The 24,289-nt window shown below is 38.6% G+C and overlaps 1 protein-coding gene across 20 annotated transcripts in view; it reads right to left on the bottom strand.

Annotated features, from left to right (window-relative positions):
* The window catches only part of Syne1 (spectrin repeat containing nuclear envelope protein 1), a 437,993-nt gene that overhangs the window by 83,299 nt on the left and 330,405 nt on the right, over positions 1 to 24,289 (bottom strand). For 19 of the 20 annotated variants that reach the window (XM_074072146.1, XM_074072138.1, XM_074072173.1 and 16 more), the window contains 11 exons: positions 21,545 to 21,646; positions 17,367 to 17,486; positions 14,623 to 14,823; positions 11,929 to 12,102; positions 8,859 to 8,990; positions 8,002 to 8,198; positions 6,815 to 6,947; positions 6,234 to 6,416; positions 4,785 to 4,934; positions 3,972 to 4,148; positions 3,400 to 3,555 (listed from right to left, as the gene is read on the bottom strand). In XM_074072146.1, the coding sequence (XP_073928247.1) occupies positions 3,400 to 3,555; positions 3,972 to 4,148; positions 4,785 to 4,934; positions 6,234 to 6,416; positions 6,815 to 6,947; positions 8,002 to 8,198; positions 8,859 to 8,990; positions 11,929 to 12,102; positions 14,623 to 14,823; positions 17,367 to 17,486; positions 21,545 to 21,646 (1,725 nt within the window). Of the gene's footprint in view, positions 1 to 3,399; positions 3,556 to 3,971; positions 4,149 to 4,784; positions 4,935 to 6,233; positions 6,417 to 6,814; positions 6,948 to 8,001; positions 8,199 to 8,858; positions 8,991 to 11,683; positions 11,894 to 11,928; positions 12,103 to 14,622; positions 14,824 to 17,366; positions 17,487 to 21,544; positions 21,647 to 24,289 lie in introns of those variants that run through there. The other variant, XM_074072240.1, reaches the window with a different exon arrangement.

Here is a 24,289-nt window from a genome sequence, read left to right as displayed (position 1 = left end):
CTGGAGCGCGTCTTTAACCACGCATTGTAATCCTGACTTACGGTGTAACGCCACTGTAAAGTCTGCAGTTCAGTGAAGCAGGCTGAGACTGCTGTCCACGTGGTACAGATAACCAAGTGGAAAGCCCAGTCAAGCAACCTGTCTGGAATCTGGAGCTGGTGATGGCTGGCGGGCATGGAAGCCAAGGCTTTCAGCCTCCTGACCCCAGCCCAATGCTGGAGGAAAGTTGGCTGAACCTGAAACTGTGCAGAGGTGTAAATCCCAGGTCAGGGTAATACACCAATCCAGGTGTGTGTTGAGACAAGGTTACACTCTCTTATTCACAAGTACACCTCCAGAAGTGAAAAAAGATTGAACCGCCTTTGGCGTTAGAAGGAAGAAAATTTGAAATTAAGTTTGGATAATATCTTGATTATGAAAAAGAGATTTTTACCCCTTCTCAAGGCCCATGTGTGGGTACTAATACTGGGACTCGGAAGCTGTTGATAAGGTGTTTATGAGGAGTCTAGTCTTCACCAAATTAAACAAATTTTGTGTCTCATTGTTTATGACTAGTTTTGTCTCTGATTTTTTTTTCTGCTGTGGTTCAACTTTTTCATCTTTCTCTACTTCATTCATCAAATGGGCGTAATAATATATCTTCTGTTTACTTCAAAGAGATAAAATTAGACAAATGTATATCTTTTAAATAAATATCTTTTTGTTGTTGTTGGTACTGGGGTTTGAACCAGGGCTTCACATTTGCTAGGCAGGTGCTCTACCACTTGAGCCACTCTGCCAGCTCAATAAATATCTTTTAAGCTGTCAAAAACTACTCAAATGTAAGACATTATTATAATCTGCTATGCTTTTGGGCAAATTTATTTATTTTTCTCTGCTGAATTATCATGATGCCATTTTTGTCTTGGTGCATTAATTAGAAATTCATGCATTTGATAGCTTAAAGAGATGATTTTTATTTTATATTGTTTATAACTGTTTGTTTATATTGTTTCCTGCCTACTTTATAATTTTGCCAATATTATGATAGTTTTGATAATTACCAGAGAGTGAATCTCATAATTACTGGGTTACAAGTCCTTTATTCAGTTTGCAAAACTTTAATTCTCTAAGAAATACACATATGTCATAACCTTAATTTATATTTAATACCAATTAATATACATAATATATAATTACACAATGCAATACATATTATATATTATGTAATATATGATAATACATAATATATAATTATGTATTTATTTATATTTTAATATATATTAGCCATCAATAATCCTTCCCATGTTTCTAATATAATTCTAAAATTCAACTATTAGAAATTAAGCTTATCCTCATTTATTCATAGGTGCTAATTTTTTCAGTGAAGAATATTAAGTGGATGATCCATTGACTGGAAATATAGCTCAAAAATGCCCTGCACACGGATGTTGGCATAAGAGCAAAACTCAGGAGGAAAGAAAATTAAAAGGTATTTTTTGTGCAAAATAAAGGTATGTTTTCCTTTCCATTAATAATAATTAAAAGATGATTCTGTTTCCGATCAATAAAGGGAAAGGCCAAACTTAACATTTTTGTAATAATAAATCATTCTCCATTTGGATTAACTCATAAATACCAGTTTTTATGTTTCTTTAAATGAATAAATCACCTCCAAAAGACTGGAAAATTATTCCAGATTTTTAAAACAAAATAAAGATTGAGTCCAGTCACTGATTTAAGTACACTGGCTTGAATTTCACACTTTGGTCCAAAGGAACAATTTCTCAAATATGACAATAAATTTTATCAAAGTTTTGTAGCATCGCCAAATGGAATCTGGCAGCTAGGCAATTGTGATTTGTATGTTATGTCCCAAAATAACTGTGCGGCCTACTTTCATTGTGTTTTTTGTTTCAAATAAATAACTTTTCATTTGAAATCACAAATTGGCACCGGTATAGAGTTATTTAAACCACACTGTAATAAGCTTTCTCTCTTGACACAGCCTGAACTGACCCTCTGGGAGTCTCAAATTTAGATCCTATAAGAAGTAAAACTTGGCCAAACTTCTGCAGTATTTTCCAGATAGAATGTGTTTCTCTTAAGTAGAAGTCATGCATGAGAAAAGAAACAAAATGGAAAATGGCAGGGAAAAGTCCATTAAGAAAAAGTATGTGAGAAAAAGAGGAAAGTTATCTTCATGCAGTATTTCAGTCTTTGATAGTAAGGTTATCCCAACAAGGGAGCACTAAATTTACTGATGCTAATGCTTACAAGTGACTTTTAAAACTGATGGAAATATTTTGACTTAGGAACTCAACCAAAGGTATGACTTTTCACCCTTACAAGTAAGGAAATTCTGGCTTATTTGTAGATTTCTAATTTATGGCCTAAATTAGAAATACTATTGGCCCCTAGAAAACTGGAACTGTAGTGAGACGAGTTAGTACACACCATTTTTCATAAGGTGTGTACTATCTTCTGATGTGAGGCATTTTAAAAAAATGATAATTTAAAATACTTCTCTATTTGAGGTTTTTCACTGTCATTTTTATGTATTTTCAAAATTGTTACCCTTCACGTAAGGAGCCCAGAACTTAGAGCATGCAGTCTTCCTTTTCTGGAGCTTAAGACTTTGAACGTGAGGTACATAGTGAGACCTGGTCTCAAAAACCAAACCAAAACAAAAACTTAAAGGATAAGAATTTAAGAGACTTAAGAGTACTAACAAGCAAATGTAGCAGGCACACACTGTTTGTGTTCTTTTTTGAATAACAAAAGTCATTGTAAAGACAATTGAGGAGCTTTGATTATGGCTTCTTGGGGAAATAATATTAAGGAATTATTACTAAATTTTTTGTGGTAACATGGTTGCATAAAAAATATCCATTTTTCAGAGATGTGTGTTACAGTATGTAGGAATAAACTGACATGTTATTGGGATGTACAGTGACATCTTTAAGAAAAAAAGGAAGCAGGAGCCAGTGGCTCATGTCTGTAATCCTAGCTACTCAGAAGGCAGAGATCAGGAGGATTGAGGTTTGAAGCCAGCCCAGAAAAATCGTTCAAGAGACCCTACCTTGAAAGCCCATCACAAAAAAGGGCTGGTGGAGTGGCTCAAAAGCCCTGAGTTTAATCCCAGTACCACAACAACAACAAAAAAAAAAAAAAAAGAAAAAAACAAAACAAAACAAAAAAGAAAGCATTCATACCTGTAATCCCAGCAATCAGAGGCTGAGGCAGGAAGATTGCAAATCTGAGGCCAGCCTGGGCTGAATGGTGAGACCTGGTCTCAAAAACAAGCAAACAAACAAACAACAGGGAAATTAACACTTTAACAGCTCTCAGGCATGTGCCCACACTCAGCATATGGCAGAAAGCTGTGACAGATGCAGGAGAGCCCTCTGCACAGGTTACCTGGCAGTCTTTCAGCATGTTCTGAACGGAGGCCTGGTCTCCGATGCGATGCTGCTGTTTCAATCGCCTTTCCTGAGTTTCAAACCAGGTTTTCAGACACTGCACATTATTTTCATATTCTGACCAAGACTCCAGTAAGCCTTCCAACAGCTGGATCTAAACAAATGTAAGGACATGAATATACAATCTTGATTTAAAATCAAGTCATTGGTGGACTATTTACTTCAGACACTATATCCTCCAAATTAAGAATTTGTAAGATATAGCTCATTGTATATATAATTAAAAAAAGAGTTTTATCAAGTGTGAATTGATTATGGCTGTCATGGGGAACCCAGAAAGGACTAAAGCCAATGTGAAACAAAGGCAAGAGAAATTCTGTAAAAAGACAGAGGCAACATGAAATGTTCAGAAGAGGGGTACAGAGAGAATAATGGGTCCTGGACCCTTCAGTGACATCACCAGAAGCCTTCTTGAGCCCAGAGAGCCACACTCCACGGGAAGCGGGTTTCTCCCATGTGCCTGTGCTCAGGATCTCAGGTGACTGGGGCAGCGGCAGGTCACCTGCTTACCTTCTCAGCCACCACACCTTGCAAGAGTTGCCAACTCTTATTCATCGTCCCCAGTCGCTCAGCAAAATCAGTCTTGTCACTTCGCTTGCTTTCCACGTCCTGACTGCTGATCTGCAGCACGGACTGGTTCACAAAGTCCACGGTCAACTGCTTGCAGCTGATGTCTATCTTAAAGCCCTGCATAAAAAGAGGCATGTAGAAATGTCTTATTATTTTACCAGGAGCTGGAAAGTCTTGGAAAACCTTAATAGGAATAGCGTCACCTCCAAGACTTCATCCAAATGGCACACCTTGTCTATTCACATGCCCCATTATTTTTGAAATTGAGCTTATATATTTACGTTATACAAACATAGACATGGGTATGTATACACATCCATAAAATGTGGACAATGCAGAATACGGTAAATCATATAACTTTACTACAAAATATTTATCAATTATAATGTGCATTTTTATGATTGTCATGTCTTCAAATAACAAAATTATTTGAAATTATTCCTAATACCAGACAACTGTTCTATGCCTACAACCAGTGATGCAGTGTTTTTGCTTCTGAATGCTGTCTGGTCACCATGTATAGAATATATACATTCCAAGACCTGATTTTTGAGTTTTGTCTTTTGTTTTCTTTTTCTTCTTCTTCTTTTTTTTTTTTTGGTGGCACTGGGTTATTTTGAACTCAGGGTCGTGTGCTTTCTAGGTAGGAACTCTACCATTTCAGCCACACCCCCACCCTCATCTCTGATTTCAAGTATTTTCAAATAAAACTGCCTAAATATGTGAAAATTTAAAAGCAAAAATGTTATTTACCTTATATTTCTGAAGGTATTCATGAATTGCCTTGTAACCTATGGCATTTTTTATCTCCTCTTCATCCTTTTGGATAACACTTTCCATCAGAGCAATCCAACTCATGACCTCAGAAATAGCATGGCGGGAAGGCAGCTTGTCCATTTGGAGCTGTCCATGACAGAGACAGAATAAGTCCCAAGTATTAAAGTTCAAGCCCAGTTTCTGCTAATGTAAGAGACCTACACTAGTTCTTATTAAGATACCGAGCAACATATCACTAAGGCAGTTTTTAGCTCTTACAAGCTTGAAACATCAATCATTGAATAATACTGGTCATTTTATGTTCAGTTGACATCTCATACCATAAACACTGCATAAATATTAACTCATTAATCAAAAAACTAGCAAGAAGACAATATTATTTTATAGTTTTATGAGTTAAAAATTTTAACTACAAAACATTCAACAGATGTATTTTATTAATTATCTTGTAAAAATCTCAGTGTCTTATGACTCAAGAATGTTAGAAGAATGAAGAAAAACACCAAACTACAGCCCTCATTTTCTAGATTTTTTTTGGCACTCTAATATTTATTTCAAAGAGCACAGCCAATTTCCTGAATCTTTAGCTAGGATGAGAATTCTGAATTTTAGTTCATATGTCACACATTTTATGCATTTACTTATTACAGTGATTTGGAGGAACAAAGATAATCATTTAAAATATTTGTAAATCAACTTCTGAGTGGTGCTGAAAGGTGGGACGAGCATGGGATTGTTCATGCCTTCTAGGAACACACAGCCACTAGTTGGGGGAGATAGGTATGTCTTTAAGCACAGTCACCATACCTGACACACAGTGCCGGATGTGAAAGGGAGAAAAAAAATCAAATGTTCTAAGACTTTAGGAGAATTGGGCACTATTTCTAAAACAGAGAAACACAGTCGTGTGCTGGAAACAACAGTTCAATGATGGATCCCATATACAAGGGTGGTTCCCTAAGATTACATCCCTTAGTGTCGTTACAGCCATCTCAGTGTGTGTTACTATAATCTATGATGTTTGTACAATGACAAAAATGGACCAATAACACATTTTGCAAATTTTATCCTCATCATTAACTGGTGCATGATGGAACTTGCACTTCTGAATGCCTGTGGCTCTCCTGAACTTAAGAAGGAAGATCTTTTACATGTTATGAGTCATTATAACATTACATGCTATGTAACCATATGTAAAATGGAGTCTAAAGAAGACCAGACAGAGATTCTAAAACACACACACATACACACTATGCTTTTGGAAGAAATGCTCTCTACATGACTGGTTTTTCATACGTAATACAATGGGAGAGAGAATAGGCCAGTTTCTGGGCTAAAGCTGATTTAAGTGTGTGAGCAAAGTAGTCTGGCATTTATTATGCTTCAATCAATTAGTACCAAATGAGCTAATCACTTTCTCTGCACCTGGTGGAGCTTCTCCTGTACAGCTGGGATGCTGGTCAGAAGGTCAGTCCACTGGCTGTCAAAGTGGGACAGCTCGGAACGCAGGGCAGCCGTGTCCACTTTCTTTAATCGGAGAAGCTGATTTCCAGTGCTCAGAACAGATGATTTCAAGGAAGATTTCGCATCCACTTCTTTAGAAAACCCCTAAAAGAGTGGCAATATCCAAATTAGGATTAAATAGCTGGACTTTTCATTTTAGAATAGAGACCAATTTAGCACATGAAACAATTTCCTCCACATCTTTGGGGCAGGCTACAGGAGTTCTTTAGAGAAGGCAAAAGAACACCTTTGCCCCCAAATGAAAGCCAACTGTGACTTGAAAACTATCTGAAAGAGGCAGTGTTGAGTAGACACACAGTTGAACCCCGTTAGCTGGCTTAAGTACAGAGCACACACAGTTAACACAGATGGACTCTCTATAGCTGAGCCTGTTCAGTATATCCACAGACAGTTGACTCCCTTTTTATTGTTGTATGGGTCAGGCCTTACCTATAGGATGAAAAAACAAAAGTGAGAAAAATGCCTTTGGTTCTCAGACTTACCAGGAATGCATTGAGATGATCACGGACCATTTCTAGTTCTTGTGGGACTGTCACGGATTGCTGAGTCCAAAATGCCAGCCTGTCTTTTGCAGATTGTAACCAGTGAATTAGATCTGCAGATTCACTTTGATACCTGTAAGTATATTAATGAGTCTGTTATGTAAACATCCAAGCACTTCCTTCTGCATACTCAAGATACTCACCAATGCTGACAGTTAAAACAAGATCTAATAGATTTAGAAGTATACAAGGTTGATACTCTGAAATTCTTTTCTCTTACTATTTTATTCCCATCAAGTTTGACTATCTGGGTTTCAGTCTTCCCATTCTAAGTTGTAAGGAATATCTTTCTCTTTCTTCACATTGATACTACTGAGAAATATTTTAGAGGATGGGTATACAAGCTCTTTGAAACAAAGGTGGCATAGAAACAGTGTTTCATTACATAAAAATCAAACACCCACCTCTCTTGATTTCCTGTTATGGTTTGAATATGAAACGCTTCCCATAGGTTCATGTCTTAAAAGCTTGGACCCCAGCTGATGATACTATTTTGGGAAGCTGGTGGAACTGTAGGAAGTGGCAGTTAAGTGAAGGAAGTAGGTCATTGGGGGCTGCTGAGGAGGAGTATCTTGTTCCCATCTCTTTTCTGTCTCTCTGCTTCTGGGCCACTATAAGGCAAATAGCCTCTTCTGTCACCTGCTCCTGCCACCATGATATTTTGCCTTCCTTCAGGCTCCAAACAAACAAAGGATCCAGTCAACCTTGGATTGAAACCAAGCTAAAATAGATCTTTCCTTCTTTTAAATTGTTTCTCTCAGCTCCCTAATCACAGGGACAAAAATCTACATAGCACACTTCCCATTGCCCTTGAGAAGATCCCCTTGGTCAGTATTTTCCCTTCTTTTTCTCCAAGGCCTTACTGTGACCATCCAGGATCAGTTGTTAGGCAGCTCGAGGAAGTTCAGCCTGAAGGTAAGCTGCATTGTGCACTTGCCTCCCTGCCAGCATTTAATTATATGATTACATGATTTATAAAGAATCTGATTGGGGCTTTCTGTTTGTCTTTATTTTACAAATTATGCAATTTTCCACACTTGTATATCTTTCCTAAGTCCACTCACTAAAGTACTTGTCAATACACCAGGGTACTTATCTCAAAATAAGCAAAAGAGTCATTTTATTACCTGGTCCAGTGTTTCAATATTGTTTCCAATCTGTGAAGTTCCTTAGACACTTTGTTGGTATTGTTCAGCCAGCCCTCTCCAAGTTGATTTAGCTGGCTTTCTAGATCTGAGCAGCTGACAGTCATTAGGAGTCGTTTTCCATCATCTAATACTTGATATAATTTGGGCTGATATTCATTAAGGTTGGATTTTAAATGCTGAAATTATTAACAATATTGGGTTATAAATTTGGATACTGCATTCTTATCTTTGAGAATTATAATTTTTTGGGAGCTTACAATGTTCCCATTACCAATTATCTAAATGTAAACTATTTGCACCCAAACAACACTGAAAACTTGAGCACGTTTCAGCTCTATCAAAGTATAGAGATTTTCCTTTTGGGAGTATTAACTTTAGGTATATTTAAAACTGCCCAACCTAATTTTTTCAAGAATAGCATGACACCAGCATATATACTACAGAGAAAGTTTGGTGAAAATGCTTTGAAAGTTTTCAAGAAGAGCTCTCTCACTTAGGAAGGAAGGAAGGCAGGGAGGGAGGGAGGGAGAGAGAAGAAAAGTTTTTGGTAGGGCTGGGAATTGAACTCAGGGCTTCGTGCATGTTAGACGAGTGCTCTAATACTAAGTTACAGACTCAGCCCAAGAAAGACTGTGTAAAAAATTCACTATGAATAACACAAATACAATTTATCTGCTTTCAACAATGTCAATAACTCGAAAGAAAAGTAAAATAATTGAAAGAAAAGTAAAATCAAATTTTATCACAAATTTGATTAGATTTTGTTAAAAATTACTGGTAAATTTCTAAAGGAAATAAGGCCACTTGCAACACTGTGACTCTTGGAGGACCCTGACCTGGTAGAGGCTTGTCCGTTCCATGAGCCTGTCCTCACTCTCCTCCACCAGGCCCACGCTTGGAATGCTGCTTTCCACCGCCTCTAGCTGTCTGCCAAGCTCCTGGAGATCCTCGTCCAGATGGGACCATGTCTAGAAACAAACATTAGTCAATGAGCTAAAAAGCCCTCCTTAGGAAACAACATCTTTGTGCACAAAATATGTGCTCTTTCAAGATATGGTGGTCATAAGGAGGGGACGGTTCTAAAACAAGCAATCAGATGTTGACCCTTAAGAACATCAGGAATGGAAACTGGTATCTGCAATGAATACGCATGGGTAAGTTACTAGACTTCTCTGAACTATTTTCCACATATTAAAATGATGACAATAATAACTATTTTCTCCACCATGATTATTAAATGGAGTAAGGTATGAATAGACCTAGTGTCTGGTAAGTAGAGTAAGGATGTAAATAAAAGAGATGGGTATGGCTGCCTTTTTCATTGCCTGTGAATGAAATATGTTGCATTTGCAAATAAAACTTAAAGTATAGTCATTTAAAAAAATATGAATATCTACTATGGATATTCTGTTAAAGAAAAATATCAAATAACTTATTCCTAAATTCAGAATTTTATTTAAAACTGCAAAAGACTGTTTCTTAATCAGGGTCTTTTCTAATAATTTATAGCAAGGGTGAACAGATTTCCAACTGTGTGTTCACTTTTATGGGCAGTTGGGATGGCATAAGGGCACTATTGTAAGTGCTTGTGCTTTTTCCAATACTTACCCATTGCCAGGCACAATTTGGGGTTTAAAACAGGGAATAAAGCATACAGAAACTCTGTCTTCATGGAGTTCATACTCTAATCAGGGAAGATAGGCAATCCACAATAAATTAAAAAAGAGAAAACTAGGTATACACTTCATGGTATATAAAGAATTCTTGTGCTGTTGGGGTTAGAATGGAGCTGAGCAGGGGCAGAGGAGTGCTCAGATGTGTGCATGGTGGGGCTAGAATTTAGATGGCATGGTCAGGTAGAGCTCACTGAGAAATGCACGTTCCAGGCAATGAAGCCAGACAGACACGGCGTGATTGCTGCTAATCACACTCTGCTGGAGAAACTAAAGCAGATACCTTAAAAGCAACTGCAGCCAATAGGAGAAGGGGACCAGGAACTAAAGAAAAGGTGAGATCAAAAAGAATTAACCTAGAAGGTAACACACACGCACAGGAAATTAATGTGAGTCAACTCCCTGTATAGCTATCCTTATCTCAACCAGCAAAAACCCTTGTTCCTTCCTATTATTGCTTATACTCTCTCTACAACAAAATTAGAGATAAGGGCAAAATAGTTTCTGCCGGGTATTGAGGAGGTGGTGGGGAGAGGGAAGGGGTGGGGTGGGTGTTAAGGGAGGGGGTGAGGGCAGGGGGGAGAAATGACCCAAGCATTGTATGCACATATGAATAATAAAAAAATTTTTAAAAATGGGCACAAAAACAAAACAAACCAAAAAATCACACTCTGCTGCTAATTAGTCACGTGCCCTGCAAGACATCGCTTCCAGACTCGTTCCTAAAACAGGATTCACAACATACCTTAGAGAGGTATGGTCCAAACTAGATGGGTGCATACAAATGTGGGAACCCTAGTTGGGAAACTGACACATCACTGAACAGTTGTGTTATTACAAGGATTTCAAATGTCAGGCACAGTTCTCTCCAGAATATGGTACACTGAGGGAATGCCATGTCTGGAAGTTTTGGAATAAGCTACTACAATAATGTTGGCTCCTAGAAAGAAGACAAGATGCAGAAAGTGTAAACAGGAGCTGTGGGTAATTGAGGTAAGACTTGGCAATGTTGGGGGAGTGGGTGGGGAAGAGCAGAATGGGGAGAGAGAGGTGATGGTCCCTAACACTTTTGTGGGAAAGAGGAAGAACAAGAGAGCTGGAACAGTTACTAAAAAAAGAGAGGGGACCTTTATATTAATGAAGTCTTATGTTTTCACAAAGTTCTATGGCTGCTGGGTTAGCCTTTACTGAGCACCTATTAGTGTTCAAGGTTGTATTCTCGACAGGAAGCTAAAACTCAAGTTTAAGTATCTCTGACTGTACAGCTGTTAGCTGTCAGCTTTGTGGATCATACACTATCTATTGTAATCACTCTTGTCAGGCAAAGGCAGCCAATAGATTACATGAAGTGATGAATAAATGTCACAAAAATTTACATGGGTTACATTTTAATGGGTTACATTTAAATGGGTTACATTTGACCTCTGGGCCAACTTCAGTTCTAGAGTATGGATCCAGTGTACAAATGGCATCGCCTTTTAAAAAAATTATTATTATCTACAAGATCTAATGCATAAAGTGGTGCTTCCTTCCCTGTAAAGACTTATACTATATTCTGATTGCTTGTTGGCTCACTAGAACATGAGATCAGTGAGGGCAGAGCCTGGGAACATTTTTGTGTTCCCTTGCCTGGGAATCTGGTGGCAACTTGAAACTGTTGAATAAATAAATACTTGATTCTTTATTTATGATGAATGAGCAAAGAATAACTAAGTGAATGAGGGAAGGAAGCCCTGTAACCAAGGTGAAAACTGCAAATGGCTTTTATGATCTGATTTTCTGATTTCAATTCACTGTTTGTCTTATACAAATGGAAATTTTGTCTTTGCTTCCAGAGTGTAGGACTTAGACCTAGTTGCTGTCCTCTGGCTTCTGGACCTAGTGACAGGTCTTATCACAAAAGTAACTGTACAAGGTACAGAGCCAGGGATATATTTTTATATTTTTTCATGTTCTTAATTAGGCTTTCATCTTGAACACCAACTCACCACATTTCTTCATGCACAGTTTGACGTCAGTATTCATCCAGCTGACTCACGGCGTGGCAAAGCACATACCCAAATGTAAGCAGGAACTGCAAGGGGAACATGGCAGCCTACACCCACCAGAAAAGCACATTCCTGAGGCAGAGAAGAGCTGGCTCCCAGGTTATAAGAGGCAGACCGGGAGATTAAGTACATCTTGCCCAGAAGTTACATTTTGCAGTCAGGAAGGTACCCATGGGCAGTCTCACCTCTAGAATGTACTCCAGTTCTACACCCCTCTTGTGAGCCCGTTTCAGCACTGTGGATGCCTGAGCCATCAGGTCTGTGTGGAACTGGGTTTCCTTTACAACAGCAAAGCCGATGATTTTCCTGAAGAGCGTTTCAGTCAAAATCATATGAGACTCCAGGCCCTGAAAGTATTCCTACAATTTTGCAGGTAGAAAGAGGTCAACAGCTCATTCCTACACTACCTCAAGATAAAAACTGCACCAATCAGCGAAGCGGAGGGAACTCAGCTAATCCACAGGGAGTAAGGGAGTACCATTCTACTCCTCTGGCTCCTTCCTTAACCCGGGCACTTACACTTCCTGCAGAGATGAGGCTCTAGGCTCCTAAGTAGCCTCTTCTCTTGACTCCATTCAAGTGCATTCTACACATTGTGCTATAGACACAATGTCCCCAAAATAATGTTCTCCATATGTGACTGGTTGTTAAAAACTTCCTTTGCCCTCCAATACCTTGTCCCTTACACTCTGACCTTCCTGACTTCCCTGACACAGTCTTTCACTAACCCCACCACACCACTGGCTCCCATGTCCCTTGGATACATTAACTATCACACCTCCATCTTTAGCTTCTACTTTCACTGTTCTCAAGATGCTCTCACCTGACACATTCAATGGTTGAATGTCTGACATACAGTAATTTGGTAGCAAATATTTAAAATTTTTTCCTTGTATTTTACCTCCACACAAAAGAACTGTAGGCCTTGCATGACCATAGAGATGTTTTCTGAAATGTTACCATGTATGTGTTGTAGACCCTAGAAAAAGGAGATGGGCCCTATTCCATTTCCTGTGCCCAGCATCATGGATGCAACTGAAGGACTGGAGATTGATAACAATTAATGCTAACTGAGTACTTACCGCCTGCTGGGAGCCCCATAAATCTTTCATCTTACTCATGTCACTCTTATTCTAGAGCTCTATAAAGTAAGTAGCTTTACTCTTTATTTATTTATTGCTGTCATGGGGCCTTGCACTTGCCTAGCAAGTGCTCTACTACTTGAGATATTCCCCTAGCCCTTTTGTTTTCATTTCCTTTCTGAGACAGGGTCTTGGGCTAAAATTTTTCCTGGGCTGGTCTTAAACTCAAGATCATTGCCTCCTAAGTACCTGGATAGACATGTGCTACCATGCCCAACTGAAACAAGTGGTTTTACTTCCCATTTTACATTGAGAAGACAGAACCACCCAGTCTGTGTAGCTTGCCCAGGGTCACACAGTCAGTGATGGCGGGGCTGTCTCTGTGTTCCCCCGCAACACTGCAGAACTCTTCCTCAGAACGTGGGCTAGGCAGCTGAAGTTAGAATCATTATTTTTAACTGCCAATTATTTGTTCAAAGAATGCTAATGTTGGAAGAGCTCTTGGAGGTCACCTAGTCCAACATGTAGTAAGATCTGAGCTTCCTTTCACAGGCCAATCTTCCTGACAGCCTTGGCTAGACTTCTCCTGGCCAGAAGGGTGTCCCGCTCCTCTTACAGCTCTTCCTCTGCTCAGCTTTATTTCCCTGTTATGTTTTTCCTCATCAGTCCTAGTCTCCCTTCTGGGATAACTCAGAAAGATCTTTTATTGCTATGGTCAGATTTGAGAAAAAACAGCTGTGAACTTTAAAGTAATGTTTTCAAAGCCAAATGATAAGGTCTTAATAAATCATAAAAATTTGGACAAAAATCTCTGGGAAAAAAATGGCAAGAAGTATAATTCCCCTCCTCCAAAATCCACCATTATAAGCCACCAGAGAGCAACACAGTGGCAGAAAATGTTATTCATCTGTCACTCACGGGAATATTTTGTTTCCCTTCAGGGAATTCCCATGGCCTGAGATAATGGGTTTCTGGACTGGCAAACTTTCCATAGTGCTGGGTGTGTGTGTGTGTGTGTGTGTGTGTGTGTGTGTGTGTGTGTGTGTGTGTGTGTGTGTGTGTGTGTGTGTGTGTGTGTGTGTGTGTGTGTGTGTGTGTGTGTGTGTAACAGGTACTTCTTTACTAAGGGGTAGTGTCACCCAGGCTTGTTTTTGGCACACACACTGATGGCAATCTCTGGGATCCCAAGTTTGATTACGTAGTAAAAGGACTTGGTGTCCCCAGGAAAATCTCTGAGGCCTACAGCAAGTAGAGGAGAATGTGTTCACAGGCCAGAAGAACTGAATGACGCATGTAGCAGACATATCCTCAATCCCAGAGCTGAGTGGGCTGCTCGGTATTCCCGGAGCGGAGCAAGGAGTCCTTGCCAGGACAAGAGAGGGCAGAGAGAGCACCCATGGCTAGATGGACAAGTGACCATAAAGGACACATAAGAAAAAGTAGAGTTAAGATCCTCTGCAAAGTCCTTGAGTTTTTTCCTTGGTGATAGTTCATGTAGAGAGAAAGTCTGCTTAATTCTACTGAAGAGCTGATAATTAAGATTACTGGTAAAGTTAGTTAAAGTTAGCTTTCTTTTATAATTTATAAAATATAGAAACATATCTCCTATAATTTCTCCATGCTGTTGAGTGGCAGTGAATTTGAGTACATACTTACTGACCATTTCAGAGAAGAAATTATATAAATAGGAGCTCATAAAGAACTGAGAATATTTGGTTTTACTAAATACATTCATTCCATGGTTTGAGAATATGCTTTCAAAACTACATTTTCTTTTTCTCTTTCTTTTTTTTTTACCTTATGCTTGTCGAGTAGTTGTTGGATTTCCTCTTTGGAAGACACGCTGATTTTCTGGTCTCCGGCCACCTTTTCTTGTCCAGTTTCTAGCAAGTCGGCCAAGTCTTGCAAGGCCCTTTCGTACTGACTCTTGAGAGCAAGATTTTGGTTGAGACCACTCCTGCGGGAGCTGATGGTCATCATGAGCTCATCATACATGTCCTAAGGAACAAGACAGTCATGCTCACTCAACTCCCAGGGTGGCATGTTTCCAAGGGCATTCTACCTGCCAGGTCTACCACCCAACAAGGAAGCTCCCTTCAGTGAGTCTCAGGATTCCCTGCGCAGAGTCCATCTGTCTGTCTTTCTTATGACCCTTACTCTGAAAACGTATTTCAAAAAAGAGCAGCACTGGCCCTCTAGTCCCACGTCTGCATATTTTATAGGACGGTGGTTTTGCAATGGTTTGATACCTGATAGTTCTGGTTCTTCCATTTATTTTGTTCAGTATTTTTGCCTATTCCTTTTGGTTTAAAATTTTATTTTGTTTTTAATTAATAAATAATGAATCACAGAAGACAAATTTAAGAAAAAGAACTATATTCATAATGATAGAATGATGGAGTCACTGAGGCAGAGAATGAAATATTCAATAAATAATGAACTATGGAAATGATTATTTGGGTAAAAGTAAAAATTACAGTCTTATCTCATACCATTCATCAAAATGCTACTTAGACTATTAAACAATAAAAACGTATGGCTGGGAATGTGCTCAGTAGTAGGGGGTTTGCCTAGCATGTGTGAGGTCCTGAGTTTGATCCCCAGCACCACAAAATAAAAATGTATAAGTAATAAAGTAAAAAAATGTAGGTAAAGAAAAGTTAAAAATCAAAGAGAAAAAAGCATCTATAAAATATAAACTGAAGAGAAGCTGAGATTGGGAAGATGGTGGTTTGAGGTCAACCAGGCAAAAAAGTTTTCAGGACCCCATCTCAAAAAAATAGTTGGGCATGGTTGCATGCACGGTCATCCAAACTACTTGAGAGGCTGAAACAAGAGCTCATACTTCCAGATCAGCAGAGGAAAAACCTTCACAGGACCCCATCTCAACAGAATAAGAGCTCGGTGGTGGTGTGTGCCTGTCATCCCAGTTACGACGGGAAGCCTTAAATAGGTGAATCATGGTTCAGGCCAGTATGGGCAAAAAGCAAGACCCTATTTCAAAAATAACCAGAGAAAAAGGAGCTGGAGATGTGGCTCAAGTGGTAGAGCACTTGTCTAGCAAGCTCCCCAAAGCTTAAGATTTTAAGATTCCAAACGATATATATATATATTTCCTAGAACTTGCATATGAGGTACAGTTGACACTTTCTCAGGATGCCAGTAGTCTTTGATGGGCTTGGGGTTAAGATGGAGATCAAATGTCCATGTGGCTAAGGGAGATGTCAGAAAAAATTTAATTTTAATTTTTATAATCTTCTCAGTATTTATATGATTTTAGAGTAACTGAATAGAGTCTCCTTAATGATTTTGTTTGATAAATGATATTGGATTTTGAACTATTCCTTAAATAAAGAGCTAAAGAAACAGAGGAGGTTAACGTGAGCATTAAGACTTTAAGACTTAAAAAGGCAATGTTTTTGCCAATTGTTGCAGAGTAAACAGTTGTTTAATCTGGAGACATTTTAGGAGATGATGATACAGCAAACAGAAATTTATTGGAGGCATATGGACCTAATTAATGTACCATACTAAGGTTGAGCAGGCCCACATGGTTCAATCTGGACAAGTTCAACTTTAATGGCTATTTACAGCTATGATGTCTGACTCTTACACCTGAGTTGCAGTGCTGTGGGAAAAGTGTATAAGGAAGTGCACAGCAGCAGGGGCTGGTGGGTGATTACATTGTGAAATGTCAATGAGACAGTTAAAAAGAAAATAATTCTTTGTTTGTAAGAGCTATTGTATTATTGCAAAATAGCTTGTGACCTTGTATTTGACTCATACTACTAATCCTTAATAGTCCTTCAGAGAAAATCCAATTTCTGTATGTGTGTGACTATCCACAACTATACACATTTTTTTACTTATTATAGCATAAGGCTGTTGTCTACAGAATTCTAAATTTTACTGGCTTCTCAGTACTGTCTTCCTACCCCATATCAGATTCTTACACAGGTGTCAGATCCAGGGAGCAAATTAACCCACAGCAGTATTCTCTATTCTTGAAGGAAGCAAGGAAATCTGTCCAATCAATCACTTTTTAGTTTAATATTTTGGTTACTGTTCTAGAATTGAAACAATGTTTCTGTTATGTTGAAACATGGGAAAGAAAAACTATAGTTTTAGAAAATCTTTTTAAAAAGCCACTCTTTAAAAAGTTTCATCTTGAATATTTATTCTTTTAAATAGTTTCTGAGAGATAATCTAACACAGGATAGATAGTTCCTTTGTGACATTTTTGTGTAGGAGTGACAATGGTTATATTTTTAAGAGTAGAAAACAATATGCTACTTCTAAATTATTTGCAATCAGAATGATCAATGAAAGAAAAACTATGATTGTGAGAAGCACGAGAATATGATTTATTTTCCTTGACTTAACATGGTAAAAATCTTTAGAAATCTTTCTAAGCATTATTTGGAAGAAAAGTGAAAACCTAAAGACACAACTTTCATAAAATAGACAAAGAAAATCAAGGAAATACTGTTTTCTTGACTTGAAGTTGGGCTGTACCACAGAAGCTGAATAGTGCTGAGTACCTGGAGCTTGGAGAGTTCTTGCAGGGCTGGCTGCTCCATCTGCAATTTGTCACCACGCCTTTTCAATTCATTGATCCCAGCATCCAGTTCCTTTAGTCCCTCTTCAGCCTGCTGTATTGCCTAGGTAAAATTGATGACATTTCATTAAAACCACTAGGAACAGTCCCCTCCACCAAGATGTTACTGTTATATCTCTTTACTTGTTTTTCCTCATTCTACCTAAATATAGTAAATACATACAAAAGAAGTCACTTTGGCAAAACATAAGAACCATGGAAATAGGGAAAAGAGGAAGGCTCTTGACTATATAGATCAACCTTCTTGTAGGTAAGGAGGTAGGGAAGACCTAGGTGAAGATGGCTTCCTTAGGCAAAGAAGGGAATGTGTGAATGGCCACACCTAAACAAGAAGCTGGATATGGGACACAATTAGAGACTTGCTAGTGAACCATGTCTCCTTTCTTGAAATGCAATTGGGAACACTGTTGGAGAGCGATTCAGTGAGCAACATGAGCGAGGAAGACTTGCTTTTGCTGGGGAATGGAAAATCCATCAATCAGCGAGTATTTAACAACTGCCATTGCTAAGCCTTGTCTTCCCAGTGTGAGGTCTTATAGACATTGGGACCTCAAGGAGTTGACAGTCTGGTCAGGAAGCCAGAGAGAAGGAAAACATGCCTGAATACAGAGAAGTGCTAAACTTCATGGTCAACTCATCTCTGTTAGAGGAATGGAGAAGAGAGGAACAGATCATCAAACCCTGGTCTGAGTGGGCTTTTGGAAGACATGTGATCTCAGCTGCCCTTGACAATGAACAGATCCTGGACTCCAGATGGCAGATGAAACACATGTGTCCAATGTTTCCTTTCCTGAAACCTCTGCAACCACAGCAAATACTTTGTTTGCTCATTTTTTTGGAGTGTTTTGCTCCATAAATCTACAAGGACAAGGAAACAGGGAAGAACATAATACCAACAAAATTTTGGAAGCTAGAATTCAGAAGAAGACATGAAAACTGGCTTCGTAAACCTGAAAAAGTTGAATCTTAACCCAGGAAAGGATTCATTCCACCAAATTTAAAGCCACAGGAATCTCAGGAATTCCACCGGAATGGGACGGAGAGCTGAAGGAGGAGGACAGGTAAAAAGCTGCTCAGAGAAGAATTAAGAACTCAGGTCACCTTCATTCCACTGTCCCTTTCCTTCCCTGGAGAAAGACTGAAAGTGTATTTTCTGGAGAAGGTGAAACAGTCCCTACGCTGAGGGATAAAGGACCCAGTGGTGGTCTTAAGTGCCAGACTGAAAACAGGGGAATGAAACGTCAGAGTGCTGTCTGGCTCCTGAGCCTCCTCTGTTTCTGGAATTATCACCAGGCCTCTACTGCCCACACAGAAGAGGGGAAAAAAAATCTCATGAGGCCAATAGAGAATGCCTACACATTGGACGCAGAGACTTTCCAACAAATGACCCTCACATACCACCCTTTAGTATTTCAAAATTGTCAAGCACTATTCTTATATAAAGTTCCCATTCAGCTCTTTAGTTCCCTAACTTAAATGCAAATAGATAGCAAGAAATGTCCATATGCCCAAGAAAAGCCTCTGGCATAAAAGGCAGAGACCAACATAAGCAAACAAATAAAACGAGCTTGGAAGGAAACATTACCCAGTAAAAATTAAACTTCAATAGCTATGTCATTAATGCACCCACAGATATTACAAAAGATAATGTGTCTATTAAAAACAAGAACAGGATGCCATAAAAAAAGGATTTTTCAGAGAATAAGACAAGCTTGGGAAAGCTCGCCATCTGAGAGCAGAAACGGGAAGCTCGGGTGAAGAGTTTGGAGGAGAAACTGAGAAAGTCTCCCACAAAGTAGAGCAAAGAAGACAGAAAGAAAGATCTTTTGATTTAAGAAAAAAGTTAAGAGGATTGGGGAAAAAAAAATCTAACATCTGATTGAAAGGAGTTTCATAAAGGCAGACAGACAAAACAGAGAAATGAAAAATATTAAATAAATTGTTAGGAAAATGTCCAGGATAGACCAAATCTAAAGAGCCCACTGAGTTCTCACCCGGTGCATAAAAATAGACCCTCTTTGAGGAATGTAATTTTAACATTTCAGAACACTGAGGACCTTTGGGAAATAAAATGATTTTTTAGATTTCTCAAGCCAAGATTGGGAGCAAAAGTCTACAAACTCTGAAAGAAATTGACTTCTGGAATCAGAGTTCTACAAAGAGCCAAACAATTAATAAAAGTGAGATTGGACAAGAACACTTTCAGACATGCAAGATCTTGAAAACACAGCTGTCGTGCACCCTTTCTTAGGAAGGATAACAACACTAACAAAACAAGGAAACAATCCGAAGAAGAGAAAGAGTTGAGTCGCAGAAAAGAGTAGATTCGACAGAGGGAGAAGTGAAGGGAACTCCAAGATGGTGGTGACAGGAAGGTAAGTGTATACCAGGTTCATAAACAACAGGGTTGTTGTGGACAGGAACAGCATGAGTCACGAGAGGAACAGCGAGTAGCACCCTTCTCCATCTTCCGTTACTACCTTCTTAATCCAAGGAGGGCATGGATTGAATTAGTTATTTTCCATTTTTTCAAAGAATACTTATTTCCTGAATTATTGAAATGAGTATTTCTTTATCAATGGCATTAATTTAGTTACATTGGTCAACAACAATAAAAAATGTTACTTGTGATCACATATATCCTATATGTCACAATTAGAAATTTGAGGTACCACTATAGCTGCTTTAATGTCTTTTAGAATTACCTGTTACAAGCCCCCAAATACTTTTCATTTGGAAGATATAACATAAAAGAAGAATTTTTAATTGGGGGAAATGAGAAATCTCTTTAAAAAGCACATGAAATTATGGACAAGAAAAATACACATTCACATGTAACTTTGCAAAATACACATTCACATGTAACTTTGCAAACTATTTTGGGTGACTCTCTGTCTCTTATATATTTTATTTCAACAGATCTCTATTTCAGATGGTTTACACAAAGATCCACTGAAATCAGGTAAAGAAGTTCTATGAAAACACACACTTTTCATGATTACTTAGCTGATATTCTGTGCAGTACCCTTCCAATTTTTTTCTCTGCTCCCTGTGTTCTCTACCATTACACTAGTTCAAGTTCTCTTTCTTTCTCACCCCAGTGGCTACTGAAGCCTCATGACAGATCCTATGCTTCCTGAGCCTGGCGCCCTTCTGTCAATCACCCACAAGCAGGATCTGAAACTGACCCTCACTTTCACTCTCAAACACCCCAAGTGATTTTCCTTTGCCAGGAGTCTCCAAGGTGAGTACGAGCACAGAGTGTGCAAGATATATGGTGTAGACAAAACACCACACATTTCATTTATATTCCACTGCATTCATCTTTAATTTTCGACTGCAGACATGTTTTATGAGATAACATAGTACCTGCATACAATGTATAAATAAGTAAATACACATATTACTTATGGTGTGTGCTTATTAATCCACTTACTCTCAACTTATGGGGTATATAATCAATAAAATGTAGAGACCCCAGGTTACAGAGTTCATACTATGTCATTCCACGGGCTCTATGAGCTACTTCCAACTTACTCCTCCAATCTTACTCCCTCAATACTTTAATGCATGCTAAATTCAGCTAACTAGGATTACCCGTGTTTCTCCATGAGTGCTCAGCTTTCTAAATGATTGCTTTGTTCTTGCTCTTCTCTACTTTTAGGCCTTTCTTTAAGTCACTATCTGCCCAAAATTCTGATGTGCCCAACTGTTCTCTACAAAGCTTTTCTTGATCCTACCCTCACAGAGGTAATCTACCCCCTTCTGAGTGTTCACGGTGCTTTGCACCTTCCTGAGGACAGTTTGACTTTCATCATATGTCATTGAGGTCTTTGTTTAATCTCATTGTTGGGTACAAACTCTTTCAGGTCAGCATCTGTCACTGACACCTTATCTTACATTTCCTAGTCCTGTGCAGAAGTACGTGATAAGAGTCAAGGTCACCAGCATGTTATTCAACCCAGTATTCAAAAAAAATTTTTTTAAAGGTATGATAAAAAATGCTATAACAAGCCATTAATTTTTCATAGACTATTTGAAATTCCACAGTAAAGCCATTATCTATGCATTTACTCTTCTAGGAAAGGCAGCTACCAATACCTCTATTTGGTCTGCCACAGGCTGTTCAAACACATTTGCCAGCTTCTGCAGAACGATGTACTTGTTGTCAGCCAGTGATGTGAACAGCACCTTCAGGTCATTCTAAGGAGGAAAGCCACAGGAGGACTTAACAAGAGTAGGAAGCATTCAACAGGGAATTCAAAAGAGTCGTAAATGTAACACAGATTCTTAGTAGTGGTAGACAGTCAAATCTTGGTGTCTGTGGGAATTGGATCTAGTACTCCCTGTAAATAATAAAACATGGGTGCCCAAACCCCTTAGAGAAAATGGCACAGTGTTTGCATGTCACCTACACATCCTCCAGATACTATGGGTCATGTCTACATTCCTTATACACCCCAAGCAACAGAAATGCCGTAAACAGTTGTCATACTGGATTGTTTGGGGAATGACAAAAAAAAAAGTATACATGATGAGTGTAGACACAATTGATTTTCCCACATATTTTCAGTTCGTGGTTGGTTGAATGTGGCTGTGGAGCCCATAGATATGGGGGTTCAAATGTACTGCTGTAGCAATCTAATTTCCAGAAGAAACAATACTGCCATAGCAGAAGATAAAAGGAACTACTGACAATTTACCTAGGTGCCAAAAATAGACTTTTGAAGAATTTATCACACAAAGCTTTTTCCACATATATAATGGAGTAGAAACACACAAGTAGTAAGCAATACTGCTCACCCTAATCTTCTTGTTGTATCTGAAATAAATATATTTAAATGTCACAGCAGAAACCTATCAATAACTTTTATCTAAGAATACAGCCTATTTGAGAAAAATGTGATTGTTAAGATAACATGATTCCTGTTTTTTCTCTTTCCCTTCCCTGCCTCCTCCCCTCACTTATTCTTTTTTTCAAAGAATTTGCAAATGCTTATTAAAAGCCACCTAGAAGTTTAGAAAATAAATATCATCCACAGGTACTAAAGACATATGAAGAGACAGCACAAAAAGACATTAGCTAGGAATTTTGTTCATAAAGTATCATTTGTTTAAATGTCCAAAATACTTCTATTGAGTTAGAGTGCTACAGAAAGGAGATTGCTGTCAGAGTTTTGGCACTCAATTTCAAAGGGAACAATGAACTGGAACAACATTTAACTTATAAAAACTTTGAAAATTTCCCATAAATATCATTCAGTAAGCACTCTTTTTATTGTTGTTTGTGGCTTTTTTGTGGTGCTGGGGATTGAACCCAGGGTCTCTCACATGCTAGGAAAGTGCTCTCCCACTGAACCAGATCCGCAATCCTCTTATTATTAGAATTATTATTTCTATTTGAGACAGGGTCTCACTAAGTTGCTCCAACTGGCCTTGAACTTGCAATCCTTCTACCTCCCAGTCTCCCAAGTCACTGGGATTACAGGCATGCACCACCACACCTGTCTCTATTTCCTACTACTCAGCAAACACATATGAGGGTCTGGGTGTTCATCAGTAGCTGCAGCTTAACCCATATAATCCTCTTAATCGGAGGCTGGTCTGTATGGCAGGCACATCTCCAAGATGCAAAATTGTGACTGTGCTTGGAAGACAGGATTATCACGCCGAGGAAGAGAAAACATTGTTAAGGATATATGGAGGTGTTGTAATGCAAATGCAAAACTAAAAAGCAAATCAATAGGTAAATTGTGCAGTTAAAAAGTTGAAGGCTGGGGGGTGACGCTCAGTGGTAGAGTGCTTACCTAGCACAAGGCCCTGAGTTAGAAAGATAAGGAAAAAGAAGAGAAGGGAAGGGGAGAGAAAAGGAAGGAATGGAATGAGAGGGGAGGGGAGAGAAGGAAGGAAAATGCAGTCTGAATGTGAGATCTAAAAGCCATAGTTACTAACCAAAATCTAAGCCAATCTGCTAGCTCAGTAGCCAATAAATGGAAATTACCATAACAGCACTGAAAAAATGCAGGGTTTGCATGAGTCTTGATAACGATTGTATTACTCAATGGTGTTCAAGGTGAGGTCGTGTGGCTTTTAGAATTATCATGCATTTATCTACTCGTGAGCAAATGAAAGATGCTTCTAATTCATATGAATATAGTCAAAAGCAATAAATTCTGATCCTACTCCTGCTGGGAGTCCACAGTTATCTGCATATACTTATAACACTTGCTCAATTCATCTGAAGAATAGATAAGCATAAATAACCTAACACAGGTTAGAAACAAAGCGACTTTGAAAGATGAAACATCATCTTTATCTTTTTAGTAATATATTTTCTTCTAGCGATATTCTACTCAAGATAATTGAAAGTAGCTCATGTTTCTGGAAGCCATACTAATTATCGGGAAAGGCTTTCCAGAAGATAACGATTTAAAAGTTATTAAATAAGCCAGATGCTGGTGGCTCACACCTGTCATCCTGGCTACTCAGGAGGCAGAGATTAGGAGGATCGCGGTTCAAAGCCAGCCTGGGCAAAAAGACCCAAGAGACCCTATCTCAAAAAACCCTTCACAAAAATAAGGGTTGGTGGAGTAGCTTAAAGTGAAGGCCCCGTGTTCAAGCCCAAATATCATTAAAAAAAAAGTTACTAAATAAGACAGAGAGAGATGCTAATAATCTTAGGAGTACTGACTTTTTTTAAGAATAAAAATCCAAAGGATTTAACAAATTATTATCACTACACTTGGGATACAGCAGGATAATTAAGGTACCTATATATATCAGGGGTATAATAAATGCCTCAGTTTTTTCTTCTGATAGTCAGTGGAGTTCCTAGTAGAGTAAAAA

Source organism: Castor canadensis, chromosome 1 (genome assembly GCF_047511655.1).
Source record: "Castor canadensis chromosome 1, mCasCan1.hap1v2, whole genome shotgun sequence".
Lineage (NCBI taxonomy): Eukaryota > Metazoa > Chordata > Mammalia > Rodentia > Castoridae > Castor > Castor canadensis.
The sequence above is the reverse complement of the archived record's forward strand: the minus strand, read 5'-3'. Positions and strand labels throughout refer to the sequence as shown.